Below are 23,186 nucleotides of genomic sequence, written 5' to 3'. Positions count from 1 at the left end.
AATAACATATAAACTTAACTGTTTTATTTCAGTAAGTCTAATAGTGAGTCTCATGTATGTGTTCAGAATATTTAGCATTTACTATAAATCTGTAATAAGTTGACTGAAAAACTGTCTTCAAAACAAACCATCTATGGAATATTCATATTTATTTTTTCAGTACATTTATATGTATTTAGCAGCATGATTATTGAATATATGGCTTTGCTATTTTTTTTAAACTCCTAACTCATTATTTTAACTACCACTGGATATTTGCTTTAAATTAACATATGTATTGTTATTACACCATAAAAGGTTTTGCTGTGTCTTGTCTCCACATATAAAATTAATTCTGTTTTTCAAACTATAGATGTATATTAGACAAACAAGAATTCCCAACCTATTTACTTTTCAACGGGGGGGATTCTTTTGTAAAGGGCTAGATTACAAGTACAGCACTAAAATATCTGCCCGTTTGCGGGCGTGCGATAATTATCAGCCATTACAAGTGGCTGGTTATTGTTACTGCAAGCTTGAGGTTGGATTGGAGCCTATGGAAGTGCACACTCGTGTGCACAATGGTTCCCAGCAATGCGAATGCAAGCTCACATTCGCATTGCTGACAAATTGTAATACCAGCGAACATTAGCGTGCTCTGGTATTACACAGTAAAGCGCAAATATCGATTTCATGAAAGTGCTTAACTTGTAATATTGCACAAAATGTTCTTTTTTTCTTATTACATTTTATCTTTCAATTAACTTATTTCTTTTACTATGGGTTTAAAAGGATAGTAAACCCCAAAATTTTCTTTTAGGATTCAGATTGAACATACAATTTTAAACAACTTTCCAATTTAATTCTATTATCAAATGTTCTTCATTCTCTTGTTATCCATTGCTGACGAGACAGAATTGCACTACTGACAGGAAGCTGAAAATATCTATTTAGCTAATCACAAGAGACAAATGTGTGCAGGCACCAATTAGCAGCAGCTCCCACTAGTGTATGATATGTGCATATTCATTTTTTAACAAGGGATACTAAGAGCACAAAGCAAAAATGTAAATAGAAGTGAATTTAAAAGTGTCTTAAAATGACCTGCTCTATCTGAATCATGCAAGTTTAATTTTGACTTTCCTATCCTTTTAACATCTGCACAGAAAAGGCCTTTGAATGAAACAGGTTTCTGTCACTGCAGCAAACAGAAAACTCCTATGCAACACAAACTACATCGTTGTAAGTTATTTAAAGACCCATCTATAACAGCTAAGAAGCTGAACTTTATTAAACAAACAAACATAGTTCACACTTTCTCAGGTTGTAATGATGAAGCAGATCACTTAAACAGAATACAAAAAGCTTAATTTATAAAAAAAAATCTATGGAACAAAGTACAGTAATTGATACGCCACATGGGATCCTGGTATGTGCTGTACGTTTCTTTTACTTCCAAACCACACAGATGTAAAATGTTTACATTGTACACACTGTAGTCTAGAAACAAATACATTTTTTTAACTCAATTAATCACAGAAAGTCAATTTATGATTGTGTATTTTACATGAATTCCAACATGATGTAGTTAAATGCATTCTACATATTTTCATAATCTAAGCTGTGCAAAAAAATGATTATGTTAATATAAACTGAAACAATAATTGATGCTTAAAGGGCCATAATACCCAAATGTTTAAACTCTTGAAAGTGATGCAGTATAGCTGTAAAAAGCTGACTAGAAAATGTCACATGAACATCTCTATGTAAAAAAGAAAGATGTTTTACTTCAAAAGTTTCTCAGTAGCCACATCTCATTGTAAAGGACTTCTAAGCAGCAAATCAGTATGTCTGTCCCGGGACAGCGGAAGGAGCAAGCTTACGTGCACACTCAACTTATTTCCCTTTTCAAGGTAAGGAAGATTACAATGAAATGTTATGAGAGTTAAGTGAAATCTCATGAGATCACAGTAAAAGAGTTCATGACCTCAGCACTGCTGATGCTGATTGGCTGCTGTTCATTTCTTTATTTTTTATTTTTTTTTACCTGCAGCTGGGCTGCAGCTGAGTATAACTTTTTACACAGAACTTACTCTGCTGAGCTGAGGAAATTGTGAGGTAAAATATCTTCCTTTTTTACATAGAGATGCTCAGGTGATATTTTCCTGTCAGCTTTTTACAGTTATACTGCATCAGTTTCAAGTGATTTAGCATAGGAGTATTATGTCCCTTTAAATTTGATTGTGGCATCATACAACACAAATCATTCATGACAATACTGAAGACATGACATTATATATAATCTTTTTAAGTTATACATATTTAATATCAACTGATATCTAAATATAACATTATCAATTGATTTGTTTTAAAAGAGTTATCTGTTCAGCAGACTAAACTTAGGAAAATTTAGGTTTAATTATTTTGCAAAATTGCTAAAGCTCTTGCAAAATATTCTCATAGAAAAATTAGCACTATATACAGAAGAAGGGAATGCATCTTCATTCAGAACACAATATTTTTTTATTCCATAATACTTTTTTTTTTTTTTAACTAAAAAGTGTCCATTTAAAAATATCATGCATTTTATATTCCTGTAGTTACCATTGTCTATGGTTCATAACACATTTTTACACTAATCACCAGGGTAGATCAAATCATGCAACTTTGTAATCTTACTACTGTTCTGTCAATCCTGAGTGTCAGTAAAGCCAGCTAGAGGCTGCACTGGAAGGTGTATAGTCTGTTTTTAAAGGGACACCAAAGTAACAACAAAGTAAGGGCCAGATTACGATTGTAGCGCAAATTAAGTTTCACGCTTGAGCATTAAATGCGCTAAAAGTAAGATTTTTGCGCTCGTCGGGTTGCGCTCGTTGTTGAAAGTAAACTGTTTTTACTCTTGCGGTAACCCAACAAGTGCAAACACCCAAACTTAGAATATCGTGCGCACGTTCCCTTATTCTCCCTTAGATGTCAATAGTGAAAAAAAGTGTAAAAAAAAACACCCCACTCTCGTGCAAACCTGATCGCATATTCTCATTTGCTCTATAGATATATATATATGTATATATATGTATATATATATATATATATATATATATATATATATATATATATATATATATATACAGATATATAGGAATATCTATTTAGAAATACTTATAACATATTTTGCTATGTGCAGAACATTGGAATGTGAAGTATTTACAGTAAATACATAGTGAAAATCTTTATTAAATATGAATATTGCATATTCATATTTAGACATGTATATATACTGTATGTATCTCAATGTAAAAGTCCTTTGGCTGCCTTTTTGTTCTATAACACCTGAGACCTCCTATTTTTAAACCTTATAACTTTCGTGTGCAATATGATTTTAGAATAATTTTTATTAGACAGTGTTATTATAAGTGTAACTATACTTTGTAATGTATTTTTGATGTTTTTTCTGCAACTTTTTAGAGGTTGAAGTGGTTGGGGATCAGCCTTTCAGTGCTCAGACCATACGCAGCACACTGCATCAAATTGGTCTGCATGGCTGTCGTCCCAGAAGGAAGCCTCTTCTAAAGATGATGCACAAGAAAGCCCGCACACAGTTTGCTGAAGACAAGCAGACTAAGGACATAGATTACTGGAACCATGTCCTGTGGTCCGATAAGACCAAGCTAAACTTATTTGGTTCAGATGATGTCAAGCGTGTGTGGCGGCAACCATGTGAGGAGTACAAAAACAAGTGTGTCTTGCCTACAGTCAAGCATGGTGGTGGGAGTGTCATGGTCTGGGCCTGCATGAGTGCTGCTGGCACTGGGGAGCTACAGTTCATTGAGGGAACCATGAATGCCAACATGTTCTTCTAAATTACTGAAGCAGAGCATGATCCCCTCCCTTTGGAGACTGGGTCGCAGGGCAGTATTCCAACATGATAACAACCCCAAACACACCTCCAAAACGACCCCTGCCTTGCAAAAGAAGCTGAGGGTAAAGGTGATGGACTGGCCAAGCATGTCTCCAGACCTAACCCCTATTGAGCATCTGTGGGGTATCTTAAAATGGAAGGTGGGGGAGCGTAAGGTCTCTAACATCCACCAGCTCTGTGATGTTGTCATGGAGGTGTGGAAGAAGACTCCAGTTGCAACCTGTGAAGCTCTGGTGAACTCCATGCCCAAGAGGGTTAAGGCAGTGCCGGAAAATAATGATGGCCACACAAAATATTGACACTTTGGGGCCAATTTGGACATTTCCACTTAGGGGTGTACTCACTATTGTTGCCAACGGTTTAGACATTAATGGCTGTGTGTTGAGTTATTTTGAGGGGACAGCAAATTTACACTGTTATACAGGCTGTACACTCACTACTTTACATTGTAGAAAAGTGTAATTTCTTCAGTGTTGTTGTAACATGAAAAGATATAATAAAATATTTACAAAAATGTGAGGTGTGTACTCACTTTTGTGAGATACTGTATGTATCTAAATGTAAAAGTCATTTGGCTGCCTTTTTTTTTCTAACACCTGAGACCTCCTATCTTTGAGCCCTTATATCTTTTGTGTGCAATATCATTTTTAATGATATCTAATTTTTATTAGACAGTGTTATTATGAGTGTAACTATACTTTGTAATGTATGTTTGATGTTTTTTCTTCAACTTTTTAGTTTTGCAATGATCATTCTAGCGTAAATCGATCGCAATTGCGATCAAGCAATCACATTTACTTTCAACTCATAATATGTGCAGTAAGCCCGAAGAGCGCAAACCTTCGTGATAAACGCCTTATCGTTTGGGTGCAAACGTTTGCACTCCACTCATAACCTAGACCTATTTTTTTTACTTAAGGGGACAATCTACTGTAATTTTTCTCCCCTTCTTCCCAATGATCAATTTTACCTGCTGGAGTTTATTAAATTGTTTAAAATTATCTCCTTTATTTTGGCATTTGAAATAGCTGATTTTGCCTGTTGTATCCCCACCTATATTGAAGATTTAAATACTTAATTATTGGCTTAAGAAAAGCTATACAAACATATCCAGCAAAAGACATATCATTCCTGTGGTGGTTAGGAGATATAAGTAATATAATGTCAATTTATGTTCTCTATAATTTTTAAGTTTTTGTATACAAATAGAGGTGAGATAAGGAAGCATGTGTGTGTGTGTATAGAAAGTGATAAAATAAGGCGATCTGATTCAGCACTTTTTAATTGGTTGTGGTGTCAAAGAAGAAAAAAAAGCTAATACATGTACAAAAATATACCAAAAGGATCATTTTCCTATATTTCTTTCATATAGTTGGCGAGAGAGCTAGTTACTGATGGGATATACATTCCTACCAGGATGGGGCAAAGTTGCCCAAACCTCAAATGCCTATGAATACACCTTCCACCTCACTCATACCTCAGTTTTAAAAACTTTGCCTCCTTAGGAGGTGGTGAAGCAAGATGTGCTTGATTCCTTCAGTGAAAGGCGGTTCTAAGCATATTGAAGCCCAGTTCTTCTCTAAGTACTGCGTTTGTCTGAGGGATGTGAAGGAAGTATTTATACCATGTTTTCACCTATGGGAAAACTTTTCATAAGCCTCTCTGTAAATCGGTCGCAGGGATTCATCTGCTGCCCCCCTTTATAGATCGACAATATACTCTTGTACCGTTACCTGATATGTTTTAGTACTGGTTTGGCTGTCTGCTATATGAGGATGGGTGTCTTACACGGTAAGTATATACTTTTTATTATATTAGACAATCTCAGCTATGGATTGGGCATTTTTTAAGTAAAGTTGATATATATTGTTTGTATTCATGCCTCGAGTCAGTAATTCAGTGCTCTTTTTTAGCGAGTTTAATTAGTGGCTAAATATTTGTCAAGGTTGGTAGAGTCTGTGAAACATACAGGGGTTATTTAAAAATAAAGCAATCTGATTCAGCATTTTTTAATTGGTTGTGGTGTCAAAGAAGAAAAAAGCTAATAAATGTACAAAAATAAATCAAATGGAGCAATTTCCCATATATTTTATACTCTGCTGCTGGTTTAACATGTTATTGGAAACACGTTAAAGGGAAACCAGTAACTGTCCTTTTCATAACCATTAGCCTTTGTATTCCTCATTTAATATCTTGTATCATTACTTTCTAACCCCCTCGTTCTGGCAGTTTTCTTATTTTAAATTGAACTGCCTAGCCCATAGCAAAATAGGTCAACACTCTCCTGCATCATGTGTCATATAAAGCTAGGAGAAATTCTTGCCCCTGCTATTTTACTATGGGCTCAATTTATCAAGCTGTTCTCCTCCGTATGACTGCAGGTTCTTACAAGAGAGCCTGCAGTCAGTATTTATCAAACAGCGCTCACCCTCTTCTCCACCTCTTAGGTGGAGAATTTCAATCTCCCCAGTCTCGTCTGACAGGAGAGATTGACAGCTCCTGCCCGCGCGTGATTGTCTGTGTGTGGGCAGAGGGCCGGATTGCGCTCGCGTGCAACATTAAATTCCGGCAGCGGATTGGTGCCCGCCAGAGGCAAGCTGGGGTGGACAGGGGGGAATATGTATGCCCCTGTCCGCCCTTGCTTGATAAATCGAGCCCTATATGGCAGGTTGTACTGCCAGCTTTGTCCATAAGAAAAAGGACAGTAAATATAAAAGAAACCTGTATGAATTGTGTTTAAGTACAGTAAAAATATCACTCAAAGGGACATTCTAATGTAATAATAAAGTGCTTTGCTTCAATAGAGTATGTTGTAATAACACAAATTCTCCAATGAAAAAGGTTAAACACATACGGCTAGATTACAAGTTTTTGTCGGCAAGGCTGTGCGGTGCTAACGCTCCTTTTTTTCTCACTGCTCACTTAAGACAACGCTGGTATTACGAGTTTTCTGCAAGCCGGCTTTAGCCTCAGAAAAGTGAGCGTTGAGCAAAATTTAGCTCCACATCTCACCTCAATACCAGCGTTGCTTACGGTAGCGGTAAGCAGGTAAAACGTGCTCATGCACGATTTCCCCATAGGAAACAATGGGGATGAGCTGGCTGAAAAAAACCTAACACCTGCAAAAAAGCAGCGTAAAGCTCCTAACGCAGCCCCCATTGTTTCCTATGGGGAAAGAAAATTTACGTTTACACCTAACACCCTAACATGAACCCCGAGTCTAAACACCACTAATCTTACACTTATTACCCCCTAATCTGCTGTCCCCAACATCGTCGCCACCTACATTATATTATTAACCCCTAATCTGCCGCTCCGGACACCGCCGCCACCTACATTATACTTATGAACCCCTAATCTGCTGCCCCCAACATCGCAGACACCGTTATTATATTTATTAAGCCCTAATCTGCCCCCCCAACATCGCCGCAACTATATTAAATTTATTAACCCCTAATCTGCCGCCGCCAACATAGCCGCCACTATAATAAATTTATTAACCCCTAAATCTAAGTCTAACCCTAACACCCCCCTAACTTAAATATAATTTAAATACATCTAAATAAATTTACTATCATTAAATAACTTATTCCTATTTAAAACTAAATACTTACCTATAAAATAAACCCTAAGATAGCTACAATATAACTAATAGTTACATTGTAGCTACCTCAGGGTTTATTTTTATTTTACAGGCAACTTTGTATTTATTTTAACTAGGTACAATAGTTATTAAATAGTTATTAACTATTTAATAACTACCTAGTTAAAATAAGTACAAATTTACCTGTAAAATAAACCCTAAACTAAGTTACAATTACACCTAACACTACACTATAATTAAATTAATTACCTAAACTAACTACAATTAAATACAATTAAATTAAATAAACTAAAGTACAACCCCCCCACTAAATTACAGAAAATAAAAAAGAAATTACAAATTTTTAAACTAATTACACCTTATCTAATCCCCCTAATAAAATAAAAAATCCCCCCAAAATAAAAAAAATCCCTACCCTATACTAAATAACAAATAGCCCTTAAAATGGCTTTTTGCGGGGCATTGCCCTAAAGTAATCAGCTCTTTTACCTGTAAAAAAAAATACAATACCCCCCCAACATTAAAACCCACCACCCACACACCCAACCCTACTCTAAAACCCACCCAATCCCCCCTTAATAAAACCTAACACTACCCCCTTGAAGATAACCCTACCTTGAGCCGTCTTCACCCAACCGGGCACAAGTGGATGCAATCAGCCAATAGGATTGAGCTCGTATTCTATTGGCTGATTGGAACAGCCAACAGAATGCAAGCTCAATCCTATTGGCTGATTGGATCAGCCAATAGGATTGAACTTCAATTCTATTCGCTGATTGCATCAGCCAATAGGATTTTTCCTACCTTAATTCCGATTGGCTGATAGGATTCTATCAGCCAATTGGAATTGAAGGGACCCCATCTTGGATGACGTCACTTAAAGGAACCTTCATTCTTCAGTCGCCATCGGATGGAAGAGGATGCTCCGCGTCGGATGTCTTCAAGATGGACCCGCTCTGCTCCGGATGGAAGAAGATAGAAGATGCCGCCTGGATGAAGACTTCTGCCGGTCTGGACGTCCTCTTCTGGCCGGATCGGATGAAGACTTCTGCCGGTCTGGAGGTCCACTTGTGCCCGGTTGGGTGAAGACGGCTCAAGGTAGGGTGATCTTCAAGGGGGTAGTGTTAGGTTTTATTAAGGGGGGATTGGGTGGGTTTTAGAGTAGGGTTGGGTGTGTGGGTGTTGGGTTTTAATGTTGGGGGGTATTGTATTTCTTTTTACAGGTAAAAGAGCTGATTACTTTGGGGCAATGCCCTGCAAAAAGCCCTTTTAAGGGCTATTTGTAATTTAGTATAGGGTAGGGAATTTTGTTATTTTGGGGGGCTTTTTTATTTTATTAGGGGGATTAGATTAGGTGTAATTAGTTTAAAAATTTGTAATTTCTTTTTTATTTTCTGTAATTTAGTGGGGTTTTTTCCGGTAATTTAGTTTATTTTATTTAATTGTAATTAATTGTAGTTAGTTTAGGGAATTAATTATAGTGTAGTGTTAGGTGTAATTGTAACTTAGGTTAGGGTTTATTTTACAGGTAAATTTGTACTTATTTTAAGTAGGTAGTTATTAAATAGTTAATAACTATTTAATAACTATTGTACCTAGTTAAAATAAATACAAAGTTGCCTGTAAAATAAAAATAGACCCTAAGCTAGCGACAATGTAACTATTAGTTATATTGTAGCTAGCTTAGGGTTTATTTTACAGGTAAGTATTTAGTTTTAAATAGGAATAATTTAATTAATTGTAGTAATTTTATTTATATTTTTTAAAATTATATTTAAGTTAGGGGGGGTTAGGGTAAGATTTAGATTTAGGGGTTAATACATTTAATATAGTAGCGGCGACATTGGGGCGGCAGATTAGGGGTTAACAAATGTAGGTAGGTGTCGGCGATGTTAGGGACGGCAGATTAGGGGTTAATAAAATTGAACTAGTGTTTGCAAGGCGGGAGGGCGGCGGTTTAGGGGTTAATATATTTATTAAAGTGGCAGCGATGTCCGGTCGGCAGATTAGGGGTTAAACATTTTAGTTAAGTGTTTGTGATGTGGGGGGGGGGCTCGGTTTAGGGGTTAATAGGTAGTTTATGGGTGTTAGTGTACTTTTTAACACTTTAGTTAAGAGTTTTATGTTACCGCGTTAGGCCATAAAAGTCTTAACTATGAGTTTTAAATGCGGTAACAGTCTGGTCAGGAGAGGGTCTACCGCTCACTTTTTCCAGCAATCGTAATACCGGCGTTAGGCAAATCCCATTAAAAAGATAGGATATTCAATTGACGTAAGGGGATTTGCGGTATGCTAAAATCGCGGAAAAAAGTGAGCGGTACACCTGTACCTGCCTGACTCGTAATACCAGCGGGCGTTAAAAAGCAGTGTTGGGACCCCTCAATGCTGCTTTTTAAGGCTAACGCAATACTCATAATCTAGGCGATAATTAAGCTCTTATAAAGCAGGTGAGCTGCCTAGCCACTCATGTGCAGGGCATTACCTTTAATTGCTCTCTATGGGGCTCCATTTATAAAGTGCTGGGTGGGTTGAGGTTTGCTAGTGTGAACCTTGCAGACCCGAAACAAGGTGAACATGCAACCATTATTTAATAATGTTTCCCAGTTTATATTACAGGCCTATAAGTGGTAGATTGATGTGCATGTAAAAAAAAGTGCAAGTCATATTAATTACATTTACTCCATTAACCAAGAGAAATTAAAGGTTAAAGTGTTAAGGTTATCTCTACTTGTGTATATACAGTATATGAATAGTGGAAAGTTATCTAAATATCATAATTTCCTAAATCCCAAAGTGCAAAATGTACACATTGCTTTTAATATTCTCTCATTAAATGTATTTCATATAGTACAGTTTGTTTTATTTCCTTCCTTTTCTTTCTCACGCTCCCCTGTTATGATAATCCCACAACTGCCAAAGAGGGCTGAATTAATTGCTTTGCAATGAACTACACCCCTCTCTGCCAGCCAAGGAGTTAAAAGGGAAATAGTACCAGCAACATTACTTTCCAAAAGTACATGAATACTGATAAAAAGTGATTCCATGATAACACATTTCTCACTGTCATTACATGCAAAATTGATAGTAGGTTAATGAAAGCATCCTTTAGTGTTAAGAGGTTTCTGTACTGTACACACAATGTAATCCTCCTTCCCTGTAAATAAATAGTTCCACAGCCAATCCCAAGATGTTTTCATTCTGGATGATTCAGTGATTACAGAGTAAACTCTAATTAATTAAAATAAAAAATAGAAAAGCGCTTTACAAATGACATGGAAATTAAAAAAGTGATGTGTTTTTATTTTTGGCATTACTAACTGGTTTGAAAACTGCAACCAACTATTTTATAAACACTGGGTGTCTGGATCACACATTGCCAGGCAAGTAGCCATTCTTATAATCCCACATTTTGTGAAGTAGGAAGCCAATGGAAAAGTCCTAAAGTGGGACAGGACAAACTTTTCAAAACAAGCAGCTGGGTAAACGGAAGAGACTTTAAAGGGATATTTGGCAGTAAAATGAGAGATGTTGGTGGAATGGCAAAACATTTAACTGTAAATGCAGATAGGAAAAACACATGGATTTTTTAAAATAAATATATATTTCTTTGACTCTTTGCTGTGCTACTCACCATAAAGCAGAAAAGATTTCAATGAATATACAACTTTACATCTATTTATTTCTTTAATTAGCTTTAGATCTATATTAGATGTAAGGAGACATTAGCCATCTAGTGAAACTAAACACACTGTACCTGCTCCTCATCCTAATGTTATTAGTCACTCTCCATTATAATCAATGAATCATCATCAATCATTCACCTCTTGATGAGTTCCACTGTGTAGGATACTGGCATCATGAAAATGTATTCAGTACCTTACAGTACAAAGTGAATAAAACCTCCCTCTATAAAACAGCTCATTTTAAGAAGTGCAAAAAAGAAAAGTTTAATTTTGTTTTTTAAAAAGACAACCTAGTGAGCTTTGAAACAGAGATACATGAACCACAACATTAGCAATGTAGTCTTTTAAAAACTCTGCATGACTGGCATTAGTATAGGTAAAAAAAAAATCTCAACCTTGCTAATGAAATGATAAAATAACAAAAATAAGAGACACAAATATACCATTACAGAATAGATTTGCCCCATTAGAAAGAGACAATGATAGGGCAAATAGCTATAGTTACAAGACACCTGTACACCAATACCCGAATAAAGAAAGGACCTTACAATACCAATCTAATCCCTCAACATCCACAGATCATCATTTTTTAGAGAGGGGTTAATACACAAACAGCGAACCATTTTTAGAACAAAAAGAACAAAGGGTCAGAGAAAGAGAAATCATTCAGGAGACGAGGAAAACGGGGGAGAGGCTTACAAAAAAACCAACAGACAAACGAAAAAGATAAACAACAATAAGGAAAATAGTATTTACAATCTGAGTAATTATACACTAAAGGAAGAGGAAAAAAATAATTCTACTAAAAGGCCTTTCCTTTGCACCTACTGCTAAAATAAACAAATTCAACAGATACATAGACGCCAATAAATTTATTAGATCATTAACATTAAAAAGATACTTTACTAAAACTGCTTTGGAGCATTAAGTACAACAACCTATAAGACCAATTTCAGATCCAAATGGGTTTATCCATTCAGGTTTGAAAAACAAATCAACTTTCTACCCAAAACACGAGAAAGGCCCAATAATTGAAACTTTTTAAAAACAAATAATGAATGATATAAAAAATATACCAGAAAAGAAAATCAAAAATGTAAAATATAATCTATCTAAGAAACAAGAAAATCTCATCAAAGAATTGGAAAATAATAATGAAATCATTTTTAAAAACGCAGATAAGAGAGGGGGAATTGTTATTTTAGATAAAACACACTATATGAAGATTTGTGAAAGTCTACTCAAGGATGTTAATACCTATAAGAGGAGTAAAATTAAACCCACTACATACACACTTGGGAGTTAAAAATATTATTAAACAAAAATAAATTGCTAGGAGTTATAAATGAAAAAGAATTTGATTTCTTATTTAAAAAGATACTCAAAATTCCTGTTTTCTACATTTTACCCAAAATGCATAAATCCTTAACAGACCCATCAGGAAGGCCAATAGTATCTGGCATTGAGTCAGTAACAGCGAATTTATCCCAATATGTCGATAAATACTTACAAAAGTATGTAGTTTCATTAGACTCTTACCTAAAAGATTCCACAGAGGTTATACAGCTACTAGAAGATATAACATGGACCAATAACATGTGGCTAGTAAATTGTGATGTTACATCTCTCTACACGATAATTAAACATTTACAAGGAATAGAGGCAGTAAATTATTTTATGAGTAAAGACTCAACTATCAAAACAGAACAGAGAGATTTTATTCTTGAAAGTATAGATTTTACTTAACCACAACTACTTTCTCTTCAGTGATTTTTACTATGTTCAAGTATGTGGGACTGCAATGGGGACTAGGTTTGCACCCAGCTATGCAAATCTCTTTAAGGGATTATGGGAGCAACAATTTTTAACCACACATGAGCCGGGTGCAAACCTAGTCCTCTACAAAAGATATATAGATGATGTACTTATTATTTTCCAGAGGGACACAAATTCTTTGTTAATATGAATAGAAATGATCACAATATTAGATTCACAAAAGAGATAAGTAAAAACAAACTTAATTTCTTAGACCTAGAAATCTATATCGAAAGGGGCGGGATAAATACAAGAACATATTTCAAACCGGTAGACAGCAATACTTTTATACATTCCACCAGCTGTCACCCTCAAATTTGGAAAAATAATATTCCTAAAGGACAATTGATGAGGGTCAGAAAAAATTGTAACAAAAATGAGGACTATTCAATTCAGTCACAAAATCTAAACTCTAAATTCATAGAAAGAGGTTACAATGACCATTTTGTGGAAGGAATAAGGCAAAATGTTGAGAATATGGATAGAAGGTCCCTCCTAACCAAGAAACATAAAGAAAAAGATGATAATCAAACAAGTATAATTAGGGTGCCTTTTGTCACAGATTATAACACAATTACAAATTGACAGAAAAAATTATGAGGAAACACTGGCATATGTTAAAACAAGATAAAATAATAGGATCTATGATTACAGATAATCCCCATTTTGTCTATAGAAGGGCGAATAATTAAAAAAATAGACTTGCACCTACGATTATGAAGAGACAGAGAAAAAATGACATAGATCTAACAGGTAAAGAAATAAAAGTTTTTTTTCCTGTTTAATTTGAAAATATTGCAGACACTTAATATATATAAGACGCACAGATAGGAATGTTGTATATGTCATCCAATGTAAATGTGGATTGCAATATGTGGGAGAATCGGAAAGACCACTACGGGAGAGAATTCAGGAACATATTCTGTCAATTGAGAATATGGACAATGAAAGAAATAAAGGCCTACCAGTCCCCAAACATTTTAAACAATGTAATGGAGGTAACCTAAAGTTTTTTTTAACTATATGGGTATTGCTAAATTGCCTAAACAGACAAGAGGGGGGGGATATACATAAGAAATTATTAAAATTAGAGAGTAAATGGATCTTCAATCTGGACACATTACATCCACAAGGCTTGAACTTGGAAATTGAATTAGGAAGTTTTTTTAAATGAAGGATTTTACCCAACCTTTTTTTATTTTTATATATAATCAACTTTTTTCTATAAATCAAACTTCATTTAAGCATATTTGTTTTTTTTAGTATCCAACTTATATGTTTTTAAAAAAAAGGTTAAACACATATACATAACCTGTATCTTTAAGAAGCAATCAGCATACCCATAAGTCCAATATAATATGCTTATGAATTTATCTTTAAGGCTGCTTCTGACAAAACTTATTAATTTTTAGGTATTTTATTAACTTTTAGGTATTTTTTAAATAATTTAAACAATTATCCCCTTAGAAACCTAGGCCTAGATTTAGAGTTTGGCGTTAGCCGTCAAAACCAGCGTTAGAGGCTCCTAACGCTGGTTTTAGGCTACCGCCGGTATTTGGAGTCAGTCAGGAAAGGGTCTAACGCTCACTTTGCAGCCGCGACTTTTCCATACCGCAGATCCCCTTACGTCAATTGCGTATCCTATCTTTTCAATGGGATCTTTCTAACTCCGGTATTTAGAGTAGTGGCTGAAGTGAGCGTTAGAAATCTAATGACAAAACTCCAGCCGCAGAAAAAAGTCAGTAGTTAAGAGCTTTCTGGGCTAACGCCGGTTCATAAAGCTCTTAACTACTGTGCTATAAAGTACACTAACACCTATAAACTACCTATGTACCCCCGAGGTCCCCCCACATCGCCGCCACTATATTTACATTTTTTAACCCCTAATCTTCCGCTCCGTACACTGCCGCCAACTACGTTATCCCTATGTACCCCTAATCTGCTGCCCCTAACACCGCCGACCCCTATATTATATTTATTAACCCCTAATCTGCCGCCCCCGCTATCGCTGACCCCTGCATATTATTATTAACCCCTAATCTGCCGCTCTGTATACCGCCGCAGCATACATTATCCCTATGTACCCCTAATCTGCTGCCCCTAACACCGCCGACCCCTATATCATATTTATAAACCCCTAATCTGCCCCCCACAACGTCGCCGACAGCTACCTACAATAATTAACCCCTAATCTGCTGAGCGGAGCTCACCGCTACTATAATAAATTTTTTAACCCCTAAAGCTAATTCTAACCCTAACCCTAACAACCCCTAAATTAAATATAATTTTTATCTAACGAAATAAATTAACTCTTGTTAAATAAATTATTCCTATTTAAAGCTAAATACTTACCTGTAAAATAAACCCTAATATAGCTACAATATAAATTATAATTATATTATAGCTATTTTAGGATTTATATTTATTTTACAGGTAACTCTGTATTTATTTTAACCAGGTACAATAGCTATTAAATAGTTAAGAACTATTTAATAGCTAAAATAGTTAAAATAATTACCTGTAAAATAAATCCTAACCTAAGTTACAATTAAACACTACATTAACACTGTTCCGATCAGCCAATAGAATGCGAGCTCAATCTGATTGGCTGATCGGATCAGCCAATCGAATTGAACTTGATTCTGATTGGCTGATTCTATCAGCCAATCAGAATTTTCCTACCTTAATTCCGATTGGCTGATAGAATCCTATCAGCCAATCGGAATTCGAGGGACACCATCTTGGATGACGTCCCTTAAAGGAACCGTCATTCTTCAGTTGGACGTCGGAGGAAGAAGATTGGTCCGCGCTGGAGGTCTTCACGATGGAGCCGTTCCTCATCGGATGAAGATAGAAGATGCCGCTTGGATCAAGATGGTTGCCGGTCTGGATCGCCTCTTCTTCCCGGATAGGATGAAGACTTTGGAGCCTCTTCTGGACCTCTTCAGCCGCAGGATTATGGATCGCCAGCCCCCGCTTGGGTTGGATGAAGATTTTGGAGCCAGGACCGATCGGTGATACCCGGTGAGGTGAAGATAAGGTAGGAAGATCTTCAGGGGCTTAGTGTTAGGTTTATTTAAGGGGGGTTTGGGTTAGATTAGGGGTATGTGGGTGGTGGGTTGTAATGTTGGGGGGGGTATTGTATGTGTTTTTTTACAGGCAAAAGAGCTGAATTCTTTGGGGCATGCCCCGCAAAGGGCCCTGTTCAGGGCTGGTAAGGTAAAAGAGCTTTGAACTTTTGTAATTTAGAATAGGGTAGGGCATTTTTTTATTTTGGGGGTCTTTGTTATTTTATTAGGGGGCTTAGAGTAGGTGTAATTAGTTTAAAATAGTTGTAATTTTTTTCTAATGTTTGTAAATATTTTTTTATTTTTTGTAACTTAGTTCTTTTTTATTTTTTGTACTTTAGTTAGTTTATTTAATTGTATTTATTTGTAGGTATTGCATTTAATTAATTTATTGATAGTGTAGTGTTAGGTTTAATTGTAGATAATTGTAGGTATTTTATTTAATTAATTTATTGATAGTGTAGTGTTAGGTTTAATTGTAACTTAGGTTAGGATTTATTTTACAGGTAAGTATTTAGCTTTAAATAGGAATAATTTATTTAATAAGAGTTAATTTATTTCGCTAGATTTAAATTATATTTAACTTAGGGGGGTGTTAGTGTTAGACTTAGCTTTAGGGGTTAATACATTTATTAGAATAGCGGTGAGCTCCAGTCGGCAGATTAGGGGTTAATGTTTGAAGTTAGGTGTCGGCGATGTTAGGGAGGGCAGATTAGGGGTTAATACTATTTATTATAGGGTTATTGAGGCGGGAGTGAGGCGGATTAGGGGTTAATAACTTTATTATAATAGCGGTGCTGTCCGCTCGGCAGATTAGGGGTTAATAAGTGTAGGCAGGTGGAGGCGACGTTGTGGGGGGCAGATTAGGGGTTAATAAATATAATATAGAGGTCGGCGGTGTTAGGGGCAGCAGATTAGGGGTACATAGGGATAATGTAAGTAGCGGCGGTTTACGGAGCGGCAGATTAGGGGTTAAAAAAAATATGCAGGTGTCAGCGATAGCGGGGGCGGCAGAATAGGGGTTAATAAGTGTAAGGTTAGGGGTGTTTAGACTCGGGGTACATGTTAGAGTGTTAGGTGCAGACGTAGGAAGTGTTTCCCCATAGCAAACAATGGGGCTGCGTTAGGAGCTGAACGCGGCTTTTTTGCAGGTGTTAGTTTTTTTTTCAGCTCAAACAGCCCCATTGTTTTCTATGGGGGAATCGTGCACGAGCACGTTTTTTAAGCTGGCCGCGTCCGTAAGCACCGCTGGTATCGAGAGTTAAAGTTGCGGTAAATATGCTCTACGCTCCTTTTTTGGAGCCTAACGCAGCCATTCTGTGGACTCTCAATACCAGCGGTATTTAAAAGGTGCGGCCAGAAAAAAGCATGCGTAGCTAACGCACCCCTTTGGCCGCAGAACTCTAAATCTAGGCGCTAGGTTGTATAAAAACAATTTCTATGTATTGATTGACAATCAGTCTTACTCATTTGTTTATAAAAATGCGGAACACATCAATGAGTAAGAAAAATATTATGTTCTCTAAGAGTGTAAAATATGTAAGGAACATACAAGAAAAACTACTGCATATCACACGAGCATGTTGTACTAAAGACTCAAATCCTAATGCTTTTTTGAATATCTGTATTAATACCAATTACAGTTAATGACGCTTTAACACCTCCAATTACTAGCACGAGGGTATTTAAGGATGAACAACAAGTGTATCCGTTATGGCTTGACAAAGGCTCTTCTGAGCTGAAACGCGTTGCCACTAACAGATCACTTGCAAAGAAATCACCGGAAGTTCGGACGTCATCCCCGCATGTGTAGGCGTGTCTGGGAATAGACACAGGTCAGTTTGGCGTCTTTGCAGCACACAAGAAACGCTGCACAGAGGAAAATCTCACTCTACAGTTCCAAATTTAAAGTATAAGGATCTTCTGGAATCTACTAACATTAAAGGACAATAAGGTATATACTGGAAAGTTACAAGGAAAGGAATTGTTAACCGGAGATTCAGGTATACTACAAACATCATTCAAAGGTACTTTGACACGCTTTTTACAGAACAGACGTGTTCTAGACTGTATATCTGAATATTAACAGAGGCATTTTCAGAGTTCTAATAATAAGGAAGTTTCTATATAAACTTATGTTTCATGCAACTAAAACTTTTTACGAATACTTAAGACATCGTTTCTGACATCATTTAGAAACATTGTAGATATTGATGTTCATAGGAAACAAATTGTCATAGTGTTAGTTTTTTAAACACTGTTTCTTAACTTTTTTAGCTTTTGAGTGTGGTATACGTGAAAGTATTAATTTTTATAAGATATATATACATTTTTAAAATTGGTACCAATATAGTTAGACAGTCACACAATCTAGTTATGCTATATTTTTAATAATAAACCAATCTGACTCTTACTGAATTTGTTTATATGAAAAAATAAGATTGAAAGAATAAAATAATTATTTGTTTTGAACAGTTTTTCTGTGATGAATTATTAACCATTATTTATATGGGACAAATATATTGCTGCTTCTTATCATACAACAGTGTTTTTTTTAAAAACAACCTATAGTAAGGGGGTGGCCATTTTAAAGATCTTTAGCCATTTGTGTCTTACACATTAGGAGCTCACATATATCTATTTTTTTCATTTAAGTTAGTTCCAATGAAGAGTTATCTTACAGGGCTACAGCACACACCTTTGACCCCTTCTTAGTCCTTACCCTTGTCATATACCATATCCCTTAAATTCTACCACAAAATGTTAATTTTAATACAAATTAACATAAATTGCTCTTTGAGTGAAGCTGTCATTATGAGTATATTATGAGCATCTGCACACTTTTTACTACAAGTTGAAAGTTACCAGAATCCTACTAGTTACACCGTATACATATGCAAGTCTCTAATATAATGGCCAATTTAACATGAATATACCTTACAACACAAGCGTTAATAAATTGTATAGTTGTACAGTGTGAAAGAACAATAACAATTTACAAGTGTGAAATTAAACTTTTCACTTCCAAAAGAATAACATGAATTAGTCATAGATTTGAGCATTATAGGTATACAGTACATGTGTTTGTGATGTTTAGTTTATATGCATTATACTGAAAAACTGTTCATTATACATTTTTTTCTAACTTTGTTAACTGTAAACATTTTATCATATTTAATAGTTATTTGCCTGTTGTATCTCTACCTATAATGTAAATTTCAATACTTAGGCTGTCTAAACAAGAACGTTCAGATGAAATCAAACTCAAAGTGGGGAGCACTGAGATAATAATGTGTTGATATTTACATTGTTCTCTCTAAGTATTGAGAGTAAAAGTAAATATAGAGATAAGCTCTCACTCAGTCAATTTGCAGATACACTGTACATTTAAATACATCTAAAAATGGAATTTGTGTGTTTTGTCAAAGCACAAAAGCAATGTTCTTTGCACAAAGTCTTGAAATAGATGAAACTAAAACCTAAGAGACCAGTTTTGTGGTTTACGAAATCCTCTCTTAGCAGTCATAAGGGGGCTGATTTATCAAGGATCAAATGGCCCCTGATGCCCCTGTTTCCGTGCGAGCCTTCAGGCTCCCCAGAAACAGCAGTTATGAAGCCGCGGTCTTAAGACCGCTGCTCCTTAACTGGTCCGCTGCCTCTGAGACTGCGGACATCAATCCGCCCGATCCTATACGATCTGTTTGATTGACACCGCCTGGTAGTGGCCGCAAATCTGCAGGGGGCGGCATTGCACAAGCAGTTCACCAGAACTGCTTGTGCAATGTTAAATGTCAACAGCGTATGCTGTCGGCATTCAGCGATGTCTGTTGGGCATGATACACTACAGTGTATCATGTCTGCCAGACATTGATAAATTGGCCCCAATGACTTTACCCAGATCTTTTTACTTTGGCTAATATTTCCAGCCTTAATGTTATTATCACTTGAGTACAAGGGTTAACCAAAGATTTATAAAATGAGCGTGAGTTTCCACTTTGTGCTTTCCATAGAAAGTATAGGGATCATAAGTGAGTTTGTATTTTTTTTTTCACGTGACTTATAATATAGGTTCTAGCAGTAAAAATATTCAGACCTCACAATCACTTTTGCACTTCTCGCAGTAACAATTGCGATCCACTAGTAATCTAGGCCATAAAGGTCTAAAGCAGTATTTTGGATTGCGCATTAGCTCAACACTTAAGTAACAAGAGCAGAATGAGCACTCTAATCTAGTCCTTTATGGGGGAACATAATTTTGTGTTTAATGTCCCTTTGATTTTTTTTTTATTGTTATGGCTAATGCTTAAGTTTATAACTAGGATGTAAGTTAGTCCTAGACATGTGAAACTTCGGATGAGATTACTAAGTGTGTCACTGATCATTACCTTGTGTCTGGCTTCAAGTTTTCTACAGTAGAATAAGTCTGATTTGTTTTTATGATTGATGTCTCCTTTCCAGGTGGTGCCCCATTTTCTTGTGAAATAACTTCATATTCTGAAAAAAAAGAAAAAAAAAATTAAATAAAATGTTTGCTGCACTGACAATAAAAAGCTAATTTATGGGGGCATGTTCAAGCAGCAAGTATGGCCGGTCGCATAATTTGAGACTGCAAAAGAGCTCCAAATATCCTCCCCACCCACGGCACTACAGGTTATGCCGTACACAAGCAGGTTCACTCTAACTGCTATTCAATACTGCACAAATTGAGCTATGCAAAACTATGAAATCACTCTGCTATCATTACTATCAGACTAGAGTGATTTACTAGATGAACACTTTCGCCCAGCTATCTAGCCATATCGTTGAATGCTTTGGCGCGCATGGACACAGATGTCGACTTGCATACTTCTCCAGCGGAGTGTCCGGCATCCAGAGATACATATGTGCCATTAGTGGCCATAAGTCAACCACCACAGAGAATTGAAACCCCATTGGGGCTCTGCTCCCTCCGCTAAGAATGAGTAACAGAGAAAAGTGACAGTAGCAAGCATCAAGAGGCCGTGGAGCTTCATAAGCGCATCTCAACATCAGCCTTCAGTAGATGGGACAGAGCAATCTTTGGATCTCAAAACCAAGTCCAAGTACTATTTTGCACAGTCGCTTATGGTCCCTTTGTTGTTTTGAAAGATCACAATCTCTACCGTATGCCTTCTCTCCATTCTCTAAGCTTAAGTCGGCTCAAGCTTCTCACACAACATGACTCTCGGGGCACCTCTGGTAATCAAAGGATCCTAAGAACTGGAGTGTGGTAATTTCAGACACCAATGCACATTGCAGTTTATCTGACAAGATTAGATAACAACTGACACATAGCCTTACCTAGCCCTCTGAAAACCTCAGTTGGTCCCGCTGTTGGCGGCCGGGATGGTGGGACCTGACAGGTTTAATTCCAACAACACTTTATAGGTACTATATGCTAAGAACAGAGTGTTTACACATTACAGGGGTTTAGATTACTTTATGATTCACTCTAATGAAACCATCTCCAGTGTTAAAGTCCCAAATCATGTCAAGAGAAAACTGAGGCTGGGTACACTTTGACTCCAATGTTATCTGGCTATGGCTTTACATGGACTACATACTGCTTACATACTTACGCCATAGGCATAGTTTTATATGGGCATCAATATATTGAAAATTATATAAATATTTTTCAGGTCTGGTACTGGCGGTCTATCTACTAATATATACCCATTACAATGGGCGTTTAATATTAATACCATTATTTCTCCTCCTCCCTAGATTAAGTCACTCCCTCATCTCAGATTTCCTAATGACATTACTTTTACTCTTCACAACCTGCTAGGAAGGCATGCTTTCTCATATGATAAATTATAGGATTATTTCTATATACATTGTACCAGCACATAAATTCTATCATTTGCTAATGTACTAATTATATCAACAGCTTTAGCTATGATACTCAATAATCCTTTTAAGCTATAGATACTAGTGAACCTATTCAATCAGTGGTACAAGAGTGACCGTTTCTGTCAGTTCCTTGTCTGGGTACAAGAATGACCCTGTTTAGGTTGGGAGGCGTTATAATCCTACATAAAATATGATCTAATAATAATCTGTCCATTTATACATGCAATATAAAAAAATTAGCCTCTCATAATTTATAGTTTGTGTCGGCTTACAATTGGCTATTACAACGTATCACTCTAATAGGCAGCAAACCATGATCAAGAGGTTGTTGTTTTAAGCTATCATATAAATTAAAAAGAGGTATCATATTATTTTTTGCACTTTAAGTTTTGCATTGTTATTAGAGACAACATGGGTTGTTATATTTTCTGAGAATCTTATTTGTTGTCTTCAGATTAGACAAACAGGAGATTTATTTTATGTGAAAAATATGTTTAGGTTCATGTTATTTTATGTTTGACATGGCTGTTTGAGTGTTTCTTATTTACATTCTATATGTATGCTAACACAAAGTGAATGTTATTTTACGAAATACCTCAATAAAAAACTTTGATAAAAAAAAAAGCTAATTTATTAAAAGTCTTGACTACAGAGAAATAAAACAAATAGTAGATAGGTACATTGTTCTAAATAATTCCGCTTATATGAACTGTACATATATGAAATATATTGATATTAACAGCAGAAACAGAACTATTAAATAATTGGAGGTTACTGCTTATCCTCCTTGATCTCTCTGCAGCCTTTGATACTGTTGACCACCCTCTTTTGCTCCAAACCCTCCAAACCTTCGGCATTGGTGACACAGCACTCTCAGGGTTCGCTTAATAATTGTCTAACCGTACCTTTAGTGTATAGTGTAGCCTTCTCTGGGGCTTCCTCTGCCCCGCCACTACTTTCTGTTGGGGTACCGCAAGGCTCTGTCTGTGTTTCAATATCATTTTATATGCCGACGACACCGAAATCTACCTCTCTGCACCAGACCTATCTCCTTCCTGTCTTTCTCACATCTATTCCTGGATGTCCTCTCACTACCTTAACCTAAATCTCTCCAAAACTGAGCTCCTTATTTTTCCCTCCTTCTTCTAAAATCTCTACCCCCCATGTCTCTATAACTGTCGACAACTCCATCATTACCCCTACCCTGCATGCCCGATGTCTTGGGGTCACATTGACTCAGATCTTTC

The 23,186-nt window shown here is 36.2% G+C and overlaps 1 protein-coding gene across 1 annotated transcript in view; it reads right to left on the bottom strand.

Annotated features, from left to right (window-relative positions):
• Positions 1-23,186, bottom strand: part of ABI3BP (ABI family member 3 binding protein) — a 533,245-nt gene that overhangs the window by 90,130 nt on the left and 419,929 nt on the right. The window contains exon 66 of the mRNA XM_053707567.1: positions 20,454-20,562. Coding sequence (XP_053563542.1) covers positions 20,454-20,562 — 109 coding nt within the window. The remainder of the gene's footprint in view (positions 1-20,453; positions 20,563-23,186) is intronic.

This window comes from Bombina bombina, chromosome 3, assembly GCF_027579735.1.
Source record: "Bombina bombina isolate aBomBom1 chromosome 3, aBomBom1.pri, whole genome shotgun sequence".
In the NCBI taxonomy this organism is placed as follows: domain Eukaryota; kingdom Metazoa; phylum Chordata; class Amphibia; order Anura; family Bombinatoridae; genus Bombina; species Bombina bombina.
The sequence above is the reverse complement of the archived record's forward strand: the minus strand, read 5'-3'. Positions and strand labels throughout refer to the sequence as shown.